The sequence below is a fragment of the Pteronotus mesoamericanus genome, unplaced genomic scaffold, assembly GCF_021234165.1.
Source record: "Pteronotus mesoamericanus isolate MK-2021 breed Mesoamerican mustached bat unplaced genomic scaffold, CSHL_Meso_final contig_100, whole genome shotgun sequence".
In the NCBI taxonomy this organism is placed as follows: Eukaryota; Metazoa; Chordata; class Mammalia; order Chiroptera; family Mormoopidae; genus Pteronotus; species Pteronotus mesoamericanus.
This window is the reverse complement of record NW_026554999.1, coordinates 17,547,659-17,560,773: the sequence shown is the minus strand read 5'-3', so window position 1 is coordinate 17,560,773 and position 13,115 is coordinate 17,547,659. Positions and strand designations below refer to the sequence as shown.

The 13,115-nt window shown below is 36.9% G+C and overlaps 1 protein-coding gene across 8 annotated transcripts in view; it reads right to left on the bottom strand.

Moving 5' to 3' along the window:
- The window catches only part of NEO1 (neogenin 1), a 273,818-nt gene that overhangs the window by 165,867 nt on the left and 94,836 nt on the right, over window positions 1–13,115 (bottom strand). For all 8 annotated transcript variants that reach the window (XM_054564206.1, XM_054564642.1, XM_054564241.1 and 5 more), the window contains exon 4: window positions 9,811–9,964. In XM_054564206.1, the coding sequence (XP_054420181.1) occupies window positions 9,811–9,964 (154 nt within the window). The remainder of the gene's footprint in view (window positions 1–9,810; window positions 9,965–13,115) is intronic.

Here is a 13,115-nt window from a genome sequence, read left to right as displayed (position 1 = left end):
CACTCAATATAGGCCATGTGAGTGGTTTCCAGTTTGATGCTATTATGAATAAAATTACTATAAATATATATGGACAGGTTTTTGTGTCAATTGTAAGTTCATTTCTACGGGATAAAAGCCCAAGTTCATTTCCATGGGATAAAAGCCGAAGCGTGTAAATGGTAGGTCATATGGCAGTTGCACATAGTTTGTTTTAAGAAACCGCCCAACAGGTTTTCAGAGTGGCTGTACCATTTCACATTCCCAACAGCAATATCAAAGTGATCCAGTTTCTTCAAAACCTTGACAGTAACTGGTGTTATCAGTTAAAAAACACTTTTTAGCTATACTGATATGTAATATTGTGCTCATTGTGGATTTAATTTAGTTGTCTTAATATGAATTTCTGTAATGGTTAGTAAATGTTAAACAACTTTTCTTGTGTTTATTTGTCATCTATATATCTTTGTTAGTGAAACATCTATTCATGCCTTTGCCCACTGTCTAACTGGATTATATGCCTTTTTAATGTTGAATTTTGAAATATCCTTTACACATTTTTTAGAATATACTAAAATTTTAATAATCATGAATAGTGTGATTATACCTGATATTTACATTCATTTTTTTTCATTTTTTGTTTTATTGTTTATGGTATTACAGATGTCCCAGTTTTCCCCCCTTTGCCTCCCTCCACCCACCTCGCCCCCTACTTCCATAGTCAATCCCCACACCCTTGGCCATGTCCATGAGCCCTTCATGTATATTCTTTGAGTAATCCCTCAGCTTCTTCCAATCAGTCCCCGCCCCACCCCATTCCCTCTTACAGCTTTTAGTCTACTCCCTGATCCCGTGTCTCTGGTTCTATTTTGGTAATTATTTTGTTCACTATATTCCTCTATAAGTAAGGTCATACAATATTTGTCTCTTGACTATGCTAACTATTTCAATTAGCTTAATAGTCTCCAGTTCCACCTGTGCTGTTGCACAAGGCAGGAATCCCCTCTTCTTCTCTGTAGCACAGTATTCCATTATGTAAATGTACCAGTTTTTTGATCCACTCATCTACTGATGAGTAGGCTGTTTCCAAATCTTAGCTATTGTAAATAGCACTGCTATGAACTTAGAGGAGTGCATAAATTCTTTTGAATTGGTGTTTTGTGATTCTTAGAGTATATTCCCAGCAGTGGGATCACTGAGTCAAAAAGCAGCTCCATTTTTAATTTTTTGAGGAAATTCCATACTGTTTTCCACAGTGGCTGTACCAGTCTGCATTCCCACCAACAGTGCACTAGGGTTCCCTTTTCGCCACATCCTCACCAGGACTTGTCTGTCAATTTATGAATGATAGCTATTTTGGTAGGTGTGAGGTGACATCTCATTGTGGTTTTAATTTGCATCCCTCTAACGGCTAGAAATGTTGAGCATCTTTTCATGTACTAGTCCTTTGTTGGGGACGATGTTTGCAAATATTTTCTCTGTAGTTTAACCCTCCACAGTTTGCCTTTTCATCCTCTTAATTGTGTCTTCCACAGAGCAGAAGCTTGTAATTTTGATGAAATCCAATTTTCAATTTTTCCTTTTATGGATTGTGTCTTTTGTGTCAAATCTAAGAACTTTGCCTAGTCCTAGATTCTGATTTTCTATGTTTATTTTCTAAAACTTCATTTTCCATTTAGTTCCATAATCCATTTTGAGTTAATTTTTTTAATATAGACATGAGACTTAAGGTTGAGGTGTGCTTTGTCTACGAATGGGTGTCCAATTGCTCCAGTACTATTTGTTGAAAAGGCAATCTTTCCTCCATTGGATTGCTTTAGCATCTCTGTCAAAATTTGGTTGGGCCTTTTTATGTGGGTCTATATCTGGATTCCCTATTCTGTTTCACTGACATATGTATCTCTCCACCAATACTGCAGTCTTATTTACTGTAACTATATAGTAAGTTTTGAAATCAGGTAGACTGAGTCTTCTCACTTTAAAAAAATCATTTTAACTATTCCAGTTCCTTTACTTTTCCATATAAATGTTAGAATAATCTTGTCTACATATATAAAAAATCTTGCTGAGATTTTGATGGGAACTGGGTTAATCTGCATATTAACTGACACTTTGACTATGTTGAGTTTTCCAATCCAGGGACACAGTATGTCTATTTATTTAGATCTTCTTTGATTTCTCTCATTAGCATTTTTTAGCTTTTAGCATACAAACCTAACAGCTTTTGTAAGATTTAAACCTAATATTGCATTTTTTGTGTGTGAGTGAATGTAATTTCAGAATTCACATATTCATTACTAATATATAAAAATACAACTGATTTTTATCTTGCAAACTTGCTGAACTCATGTTTTAATTCTAAGAGATTTTTGTGAATTCCTTAGGATCTTCCATATATACAAACATACCACCTGCAAATAGAAATGTTTTATTTCATCCTTTCTAATCTGTATGCCTTTTCCTTTGCTTGCCTTATTGAATTGACTAGAACTTTCATCACTATGATTGTGAAGGGCTATAACTGGTTCCTGCTCTTAAAGCGAAAGTATCTTTTCACCAGTAAGCATAATGTTAGCTGGAATTTTTTTTTAGATATTGTCAAGTTATTTTTCTGAGGGTTGTTTAATGAGCACTGAATTTTGTCAAATGCTTTTTCTCCATTGATTAATTTGGACCTGTAGGGTTTTTTTCTTTAGTTTGTTAAAGTCGTTTGTTACATTCAATTTTGGAACACTAAGCTAGCCTTGCATCCCTGGAATAAACCCCACTTGGTATATGTATGTATACATGTATATGTATGTATATGTATGTATGTGTATGTGTGTGTATGACTTTTTACATACTGCTGAATTCTATTTGCTAATATTTTAAGATTGTTTATTTCTTACTCATATATTTTTTATATTTGGGTCGGCCAAAAAGTTCGTGGGTTTTTTTTTTTCCCTGTAAGATGGCTCTAGTAGCACTTAGTTGTCTTAAACTTCATTTGAAACAATTTTTTAGGTTGTATTGTGACAGTTGTCATATCAGCGTGTGTTTAAAAAAAAACTTACTGACTTCTGGTCAAGATGGAGGCATAGGAAAACACGGCTTCCCTCCTCGCACACCACAGCAAAAATTAAAAATAGACTACGAAACAAATGCCACCTGGAATCATCAGAAAATCAAGCTGTATGGAAGTCGAACCACCAAGGAGTTAAAGAGGCCACACTCACCCAGATGGGTAGGAGGGGTGGACATGTGCGAAGAAATGCAGAGACACTCAAAGAGGCGCAGAGATGCAGAGATGTGGAAGGGGTGGTCCCACATCCATGTATAGTGAGTAAAAATCAGGAGGGATACATCCAGAGCAGGAGATCCCAGCCACACACCAGGTCACCCTGCCCACAGTTCTATAACAGGCCACACTGCTAAGACAGGGACTCACAGCAGCTCTACCTGATACACAGAAACAAACACAGGGAGGCTGCTAAAATGAGGAGACAAAGAAATATGGCTCAAGTGAAAGACCAAAACAAAACCCCAGAGAAAGAACTAAACAAAATGGAGGTAAGCAATCTATCAGATGCAAAGTTCAAAACACTGGTTATTTAGGATACTCAAGGAACTCCCTGGGTACTTCAATAGCATAAAAATGATCCAATCAGAAATGAAGGTTACACTAAGTGAAATAAAGAAAAGTTTACAGGGACCAACAGTGGAGTGAGTGAAGCCAAGAATCAAATCAATGATTTGGAACATAAGGAAAAAACAAACATTCAATCAGAATAGCAAGAAGGAGAAAGAATTTAAAAAAACGGGTACAAGCTAAGGAGCCTCTGGGACATCTTCAAGCATACCAACATTTGAATCCCAGGGGTACCAGAAGAAGAAGAGAAAGAGCAAGAAATTGGAAACTTATTTGAAAAAATAATGAAATAAAACTTCCATGATTTGATGAAAGAAATACACATACAAGTCCAGGGAGCAGAGAGAGTCCCAAACAAGATGGGCACAAAGAGGACCACACCAAGATACATCATAATTAAAATGCCAAAGGTTAAAGATAAAGAAGGAATCTTAAAAATAGAAAGAATAAAGCAGATAGTTACCTACAAAGGAGTTCCCATAAGACTGTCAGCTGATTTCTCAAAACAAACTTTGCAGGCAAGAAGGGACTGGCAAGAAGTATTCAAAGTGATAAAAAGCAAGGGCCTACAACCTAGATTACTCTATCCAGGAAACCTATCATTTAGAATGGAAGGGCAGATAAAATGCTTCACAGACAAGATAAAGCTAATGGAGTTCATCACTACCAAGCCGTTATTATATGAAATATTAAAGGGACTTCTTTAAGAAAAAGAAGATCAATACTATGAACATTAAAATGGCAACAAAAAAAAATAATCACAACTATCAACAACTGAATCTAAAAACAAAGTAAGCAAACAAGCAGAAAAGAAACAGAACCATAGATATGGAGACCAATTGGAGGGTTATCAGTTGGGAGGGGTAAGGGGAGTATGGAATAAAAGGTGCATGGATTAAGAAGCATAAATTGGTAGGTACAAAGTAAGACAGGGTGATATTAAGAACAGTATAGGAAATGGAGTAGCCAAAGAACTTATATGTATGACCCATGGACATGAACTAAGTAGAGGGACTGCCAGAAGGAATGGGGTATAACAGGTGGAGGGGGGCAAAGGGGAAAAATTGGGAAACTCTAAGAGCATAATCAATGAAATATACTTTTAAAATGATAAAATAACATCAAAATTGGTGAATTTTTGTGTGTCCATTTTACTACTGAAGATGGAAGAAAATATGCAATATTTTTGGCATATTATGCTTTATTATTTCAAAGGTAGAAACACAACTGAAACACCAAAAAAAAAAGATTTGTGCAGTGTGTAGAAAAGGTGCTGTGACTAATCGAACATGTCAAAAGTGGTTTGAGAAGATTCATGCTGGAGATTTTTTGCTTGACAATGCTCCATGGTAGGAGAGACCAATAAATATACTGCTGGAAGTTAATAGCAGTCAAACTGAGAAATTAACTGAGAACACTTAAATGTTACACCACATGGGAGACAGCTGACATAAAGTATCCAAATCAATAAAGTTACTGGTCAAAATGAAAATGTGTCATTATTTAAGGAAAAAAAAATACTGACCTTTTGGCCAACCCAATATTTATCTATCTGTAGTTTTCCTTTTTTAGTACTATCTTTGACTAGTTTTGGTACTATTTTTAATTCCTCCTTTTCTGTTTTCTGGAGAGACTGGGTAGGATATCTGTTCAATATCCTTTAAACACTGATTGAATTCTCCAGTGAAACTATCTGGGCCTAGAGACTTATTTTTTGGGAATTTTAAAATGACAAATTCAATTTCCCAAACAGTTAGAGGGTTATTCAGGTTATTTATTTTATGTTGGGCTACATAATAATAATTTGTATTTTTGAGGAAGTGGTTTATTTTGTTTAAGTTGTCAAGTTTACATGTGTACAGTTATTTACAGTATTTCCTAATCATCCTTTGATGTCTGCAGGGTCTGGAATGGCATCATCTGTTTTACTACTAATAATGATCATTTGTGTTTTCTCTCTTCTTCCAGTTCACTGATTCTTTTTTTGTCCCCGCCACCCCCCCCCCGCCAGTCTGATGCTGAGCCCATCTACTGAGGGTTTTTTTTTGTTTTTTTCTTGTTCTTCTCTAGGTTCGAAACTTGCCACAAGTTCTTTAAATCTCTCATTTCACTGAGAAGACTTTCTATTTCTTTGCAGAGATATTCCATGTTTTCATTTGCTTCAGGTGTGTTCGTTGTTGCTCACTGAAGCACTTTTATGAAGACTGCTTTAAAATCTCTGTCAGATAATTCTAAAACCTGTCACCGCAATGTTAGCATTTATTGGTTGTCTTTTCTCACTTGAGATTCCCTGGTTCTTTGCATGATGAGTGATTTTCTATTGAAACCTGGATACCTGGGGTATCACATTATCAGACCCTGAATCTCACTAAGCCTATGGTTTTAGCTGGCTTCTTCTGACACCACTCTAGCAGAGTAAAGGGGAGATGCCACCTAATCACTGTTGCGGGGAGGCAGAGTTCCCTCCTCTTATTAATCCATGAGGGGTGTGGTAGGCCTCCTCATTACTCCTTAGCAGGGTTTAAAGTCCTGGTTCCTCAACTAGGCCTTCACTGATACTACCCACTGGCTGGGTGAAGCAAAAATACCTCATTACTGTTCCCCCCATGGCATCACAGACACCATGATGGGGATGGATTCAATCCTACATGGTAGTGAAAGTTCTGACTCTCCACTAAGGCCTCCTTTGAAAGTACCCAAGTGGGGAAGGGAAAAAGTGTCTCACTGTGAATGGAACAAAAGTCCACATTCTCCCATGTGGTCTTTACTGATATCACCTGGTTGGAACGAAAGCCTTGGCTCCCTACTTAGCCTCTGACACCACATCGCTGGGAGGTCAATACAACCTGGCAAAGGTAGAAATCAAGGTTTCCCACTTGGCCTTTGCTGGCATGGTGAGGGCAGGGCCAGTTTCTTCTGTGGTGTTGAGCTGGAGTACAATTGATTAATAGCCTGACAATTTTGGTCTTGCTAGTCTGCCCCTTTCCAGGTTCTTTGGCAGAGAGAACACAAACTGTTAAAGCTTTCTGCATGTGCCTAATGATGCAGGTTGCCGGCTACTTCAGCTCAAGTTGGTATATATATGAGGCAAAAGCTAAACTTAAGGAATTCAACATCATGTTCCTTCGGTGCCAAGGTCCCTAATCAGTCAATCTCCCTCTCTCCACATTTCAGAGTCTTATTACATTTGCTTTATATAAAATTTCTATGGTGTTTAGTTGTACTTAGCTAGAACAATAGGGAAAAATACATCCACTCCATCTTCCTAGACAGGAAGTCCTTAACTTGTTTATTAAACAAGTTGTTTTAATAACATTAAGCATTTTTATAACTATAACTTCTTCCTTTGTGGCAGGGTTCTGATCATTCCACTAAAACATAACATTATTTGATTATTAAATTACATTTTGTTGTCAGTACCTTGCACTTTTAGCATTTGTATTTTTTGGAATCTCTCCCTTTAAAGTAAACAACTCAATGGGATACATTTCCGCAACTACCACCACCCCTTCAATAGCTGTGTTTGGTTTGAATGTTAATAAATTTGATCAAAAGATTAAGTAAATATATCAATTCTTAAGACAGTAATGAAGGCAGTGGTAATGTTTTAAAATATTCATTTTCAAAGATGTCTCAAGTTTATTAATAGAGGAAGATGTCTAATAATGTAAGATTTTTTACTAGAGCTAGTCCAGTACTATATGGATTTCTGGCTAACTTTTTCTTTCAATTTCTAAATTTTGAATTTTTGGTTTAAATAAAGTATAAGCTAATGTCCACCTACATATCTCATAAGGCTCTTAGCTCAAAAACATTTTGAGTAATTATATGTAACTTGTCGCATTTTTTGTGATCCATTCACCTCCTTGTATTTTCCTATATTACATTCAAGCATTCGACCAAAATATATCAGTCACTACTCTCCCTACCCTGTTACATGCCAAGCAATGCTCTAGGGTCTAGAAATACCAATGTGAACAACACCAACACTGTCCTACTTATACATTCTTCTGAAACTTCCTGAGAAAGTGATATATCAAAGCAATGCTTCTCAGCCTTTTCTGCCACATACCCCCCAAGTATGAGGGAGCCCAGAGAAATCAGAACAGAACATAGTATTCTCAATTTAAAAGTTTCCTGATTTATCCTTAAAACTGGAATGAATATTATTAGCCATGATAGATATCCACATTTAATTTCAATTAAAAAAACACCTCCCCTCAGAAATAATTGATTAAATCAAATGTAGCAATTTAATATAACATGAAAGAAAAACATGTGGCATTCCTACTGTGGTTTCTAGACCTCTGACCCACCTAGACCCCATTCTACTCAGAGAACAATTCTTTAACACATTGTATAAAAACAGCAATCCCACATGTACCTCTCTTGGCATTCATGACAAACTGAGTCATAATTTTCTTCACAGCACTTACCATAAACTGAAAATTTATGCTTATATGATCGTTGTCTGACTCTTCCCCACTAAAATATGAGCTCCTTAAGGGTAAAAACTGTATTTGGTTTACTCCTGTATTCCCATTACTCAGAACAGTACCAAACATAATCAGCATTCAATAAAGACTGTTGGACATTTATTTAATAAACAAATGAGAATCATATGAATTCTCACTTTTATTTCTTAAGAAAGCTCCTATATTTTATGTATCTTCAGAATGTGTTTCTATTATAAAATATTAAAGTTTTAAAAATAACCTATTTCAGCTTTCCTACTCCTGATAAACATTTTATTCAAAAATGTAGCCCGTAAAATTTTCTTCTCTCAGAGCTCGAAATTTTTATCCCCTATTTTAATGTTCCCTATGTTTGTTAGCACATGTTTAAAACATTCTCTGGCAGTCTTAAAAATCCTTTGCATAATATTTAGCTGGGAAAGGAGAAAAAAAGATGTAAACTATAGGTGAAGCAGCTGACTGGACGGATGTTGAGAAAGAAATCAGGTGATATTGGAGATGACACCATCAGCTTTGCTAATGGAGCAAGTGAGAAACAATGACTGTATTCTACCATCCCCCCGCTGATCACTGAAGGCTGATTACCAAGCTGACTGTACAGGTCTCCCTTTCCATGCCTTAGTTACTGAACTACTCACTTTAAGATTATCTGCGTACTTTGAATTACTAAATTGACAAACTCTAGACCTGCTCTATCCACATCAATAGCCACGAGCCACATGTGGCTACTGACCTCCTGAAATGTGGCTAAAATTACTGAGGATAGTAATTTTCAAAATTTTATTTAATTTTCATTTAAATGTAGAAGCAGCACTTAACACAAGCTTTATGTTTTGGTAGAACTACATTGCACTTTAACCGCTAAATCGCAAAAATTATTACTGTATTTAGTGCACATATACTTCTTACTTTTAATGTAGCTATCAGAAAATTTTTAATTATGTGTGTGGCTTGCATCATATATTTATTGGACAGCACTGCTCTAGAACAACAGTCCATAACTGGGAACTGTTTTGTCCCCTAACAGACATCTGGTAATATCTGGAAACAATTTTGGTTGTCACAACGTGAGAGTGCTACTGGCACTGAGAGGGTGCAGGTCAAGGATATTACTGAGCACCCTTACAATGCACGAGATAACTTGTTTTGGAAACAAAACACACCTCACCATCACCACTGCCGCCGCCGCCACTTCCACCACCATTCTTTTATCAAAATACAACTGAGAAAAGTATCCAGACCATAGGAAGTAATGAGGGGATGGGATGGATGACACAGTGGTTGATGTTAACAGAAAAGGCTTTTGTGGAAGAGAAGGAATTTGTAATCATAGAAGAAGGCTGGCATTATTTAAAAGACAAACACAAAAGGATGAGAGAGATACATTTCTTTTTGAGTAAAAGAAAAAAAACTACTATCAACAAAATGCATGTAAGAGTAAGTAAGAAGTCTCAGGCTAGTTGGGACTGGAAAATCTTGCAGCAATTTAGAGAAGGAGGTCCTGAGGCTTTAAGCTAAGGCTACTGTAGCTTAACCCCGTAATATTTTGAAAGCACTTTTTCTTTAAATATTCTAATCATACACAGCATATAAACGTGTTAAGAATGATGAGTATTATGATATTTAAATAAAAAAGCACATAACCGGTTTTTTATTAATCAATAGTCCCAAATAAAATAAGACCAAGCCTCAAGCTATTGCTGAAAAAGGCTTCTAGGCAGACATTACCTTTCTGTGCCAAGTGTCTCCTCATTTTTCATCCATCTAATGGTTGGAAGAGGGAGTCCCGAAGCAACACATGGCAACACTGCACTCTGACCAACAACTCTGACTAGAGAAGAAGGTTGTTTCAAAAATACCAAGTTTGACGTGACCTCAGGATCTAAAAACAAACAAACAAACAAACAAACAAACAGATAATGATTAAGAAAGCACTTTATCACTTTAATGATAAGGAATGGCAAATTCCTATTCAGTCTGTGTGGCTTTACATTAAAAATATTTTAAGTGAAACTATCATAAGAAAATTCCATTTAAATGAGCAAACACTTCTTAAATAACTCCTACGTGCAAAACAATGTGCTAGGTTCTCTGAGGGCTTTAAAGACGTATGTTATAGCTCCTGCCTTTAAGGTACTTACTAGTTAACTGAGGGAGGTTTGACATGAATCCCGTTTACGTTAAAAGATAGGAAAAAGTAAATGCCTCCCAGCAGATATAGAGAGAGACGAGACTGAGCAAGCTCAGGATCTTTGGCATCATCCTCCCCTTTCACAGTGACATCTTAAGAGGTTTCCTTTTCTTCCCCATATCTGTGTGATACTTCTGAAAATCTTTCTGAGTTTCATCTTTAACTTGGTTCATTCACTCTGTCAATCCTTTGACTGTACAACAGTGCAACTATCAGGCTACCACTCTATGCGTGTTCACTTTATATAGTTGTTCTTTGTGAACACATGAAAAGGCCACATTCTTATGAAGATAGGGTTCTCTAAGTTGTGATAGTGTGATATTTCTAGTGTTAAGTTTTGAGGAAAAGAAAACACTGTCAGGCAAACAGAGGTGACTCCTGTCCCCACACACTTAGGAAAAGATGTCTTATAGCCATGATAACCACCGCATCTGGCTTTAAAGTTGTGCATGAAATGATGATAGTTCTGCAGCGATAGTAACAAATAAAAATTGTCTAACAGATTAGTGACAAGTCACTTCAGAGAATATGTCTTTGAGAGCCAATCCATCAGTGATAGCCACAGGCTTTAAAAGTCAGCTGGCTATTCAGCAATAGAACCACTTGCTTCAGAGTGTTATTAGCCTTCTCTCACCTTTGTAATCAACCACAAAATATACTTCTCTGACTAACATTGATCTATCAATGTCTCGTAACCAAAAAACAATGTCTTCTCAAAATTCTGTAGAAGATCCAAAGTTTGCATTATTCAAAAAGACTGTACTTCTGGAGAAAAATAAAGAAAAAAACAAATAAAGGAAAGCATATACTGTGCTCATGGAGAGGAAGGATGAAATAACTTCAATATCCACACTACCTAAAGCCTTCTATAGATTCGATGCAATTCCTACCAAAATACCAACAGAGTAGTTCACAGAGCTAAAACAAACAATCCAAATAATTACATGAAACCACAAAAGACGCTGAATAGCCACAGCAAACTTGAGAAAAAAGAACCAAGTCAGAGGGATCACCACTACTGATACCAAATTATACTACAAGGTTAGAGTAATCAAAACAGCATGGTACTGAGAACAGAAACTCAGGAATAAAAACAGGCACAGAGACCAATGGACCAGAACAGAGAGCCCAGAAATAAACCTGCGCCTATGTGGCAATTAATCTATGACAGAGAAGGCAAGTACATTCAATGAGCTAAAGACAGTCTATTCAATAAATCGTGTTGGGAAAACTGGACAGATACATGCAAAAAAAAAAAAAGAAAAAAAAAAGGAAAGAAACTAGACCACCTTCTTACATCATATATAAGAATAAACTCAAAATACATTAAAGACTTAAATGTAAGACTCAAAACCTTAAAACACCCAGAAGAAAACATAGGCAATAAAATCTCTGCCATTTCTCTTAGCAGTGTTTTTTCTGATCGATCTCCTCAGGCAAGAGAAACAAAAATAAACAAACAAACAAACCAATGGGACTACATCAATCTAAACAATTTTTGCTCAGCAGAGGAAACTATCAACAAAACAAAAAGACAACCTACTGATCAGGAGAACGTATCTGCGAATGATACATCCGATAAGGGGTTAATATCCAAAATTTATAAAGAACTCATACAACTCAACACCAAAAAACGAACAGTGCAATTAAAAAATGGGCAGAGGACCTGAACAGACACTCCTCCAAAGAGGACGTACAGATGGCCAATAGACATATGAAAAGATGATCAACAGCACTAGCCACCAGAGAAATGCAAATATTAAAACCACTATGAGATATCCCTTCACGCCTGTCAGAACGGCTACCATCAATAAACCCACAAACAACAGATGATGACAAGGATGTGGAGAAAAGGGAACCCTAGTGCACTGTTGAGGGGTATGCAGACTGGTGCACCCACTATGGAAAACAGCATGGAGGGTGGGTCCTCAAAAAATTATAAATGGAACTACCTTATGATCCAGTGATTCCACTACTGAGTATGTATCTAAGGAAACCCCAAACACTAATTTAAAACAATGTATGCACCCCTATGTTCAGTGCAGCATTATTTACAATAGCCAAGATATGTAATGAACCCAAGTGTACATCAACAGTTGAGTGAATAATAAAGTGGTGGTACATATACATACAATGGATCTTACTTGGACATCAGAAAGGATGAAATCTTACCACTGGTCGACAGCATGCATGGACCTAGACGGCATTATGCTAAGTGAAGTCAGTCAGAGAAAGAAAAATACCATATATTTCATTTGTATGTGGAATCTAAAGAACCACATAAACAAAGACTCAAAATTGAAACAGACTCATAGAGAGGAGACTGAAGGTTGTTAGAGGGGAGGGGGTTTGGGGGACTGGGTAAAAAAGGTGAAGGAATTGATTAAGTACAGATGGGTAGTTACAAATGGTCACAGGGATCTCAAGTGCAGTATAGAGAATATGAGGGGGGACCCCAAAAAACCCCGGAATTTTCTTCTGGTCGGCAGGCCCACTGTAGGACAGGATTCTCCTGCTAGGTGAGTGTTCAAGGAACCCATCTGTATCAGTGCACCAGCTGGCATTGTTGTGAGAGGCTGTGTTTGGTTCCAGTGAATTTTTTTGCATACTCTTTCAATGTCTTTGCCCACTTCATGACCGGTGATTAATGAGCACATCTGCCAACACCAAGCTGAGTGTTCAGCAGTTTTTGACCAAAAACAGCAAGACTCCTATGTATCCCCAAGCAACTGGTTTTCATTTCCCTGGATGAGAAAAGTCCTCAAAGGGAAACGTTTTGCAGATGTGGAAGAGGTGAAACAAAAAACAGCAGAAGCACTAATAGGCATCAAAACCAACGTGT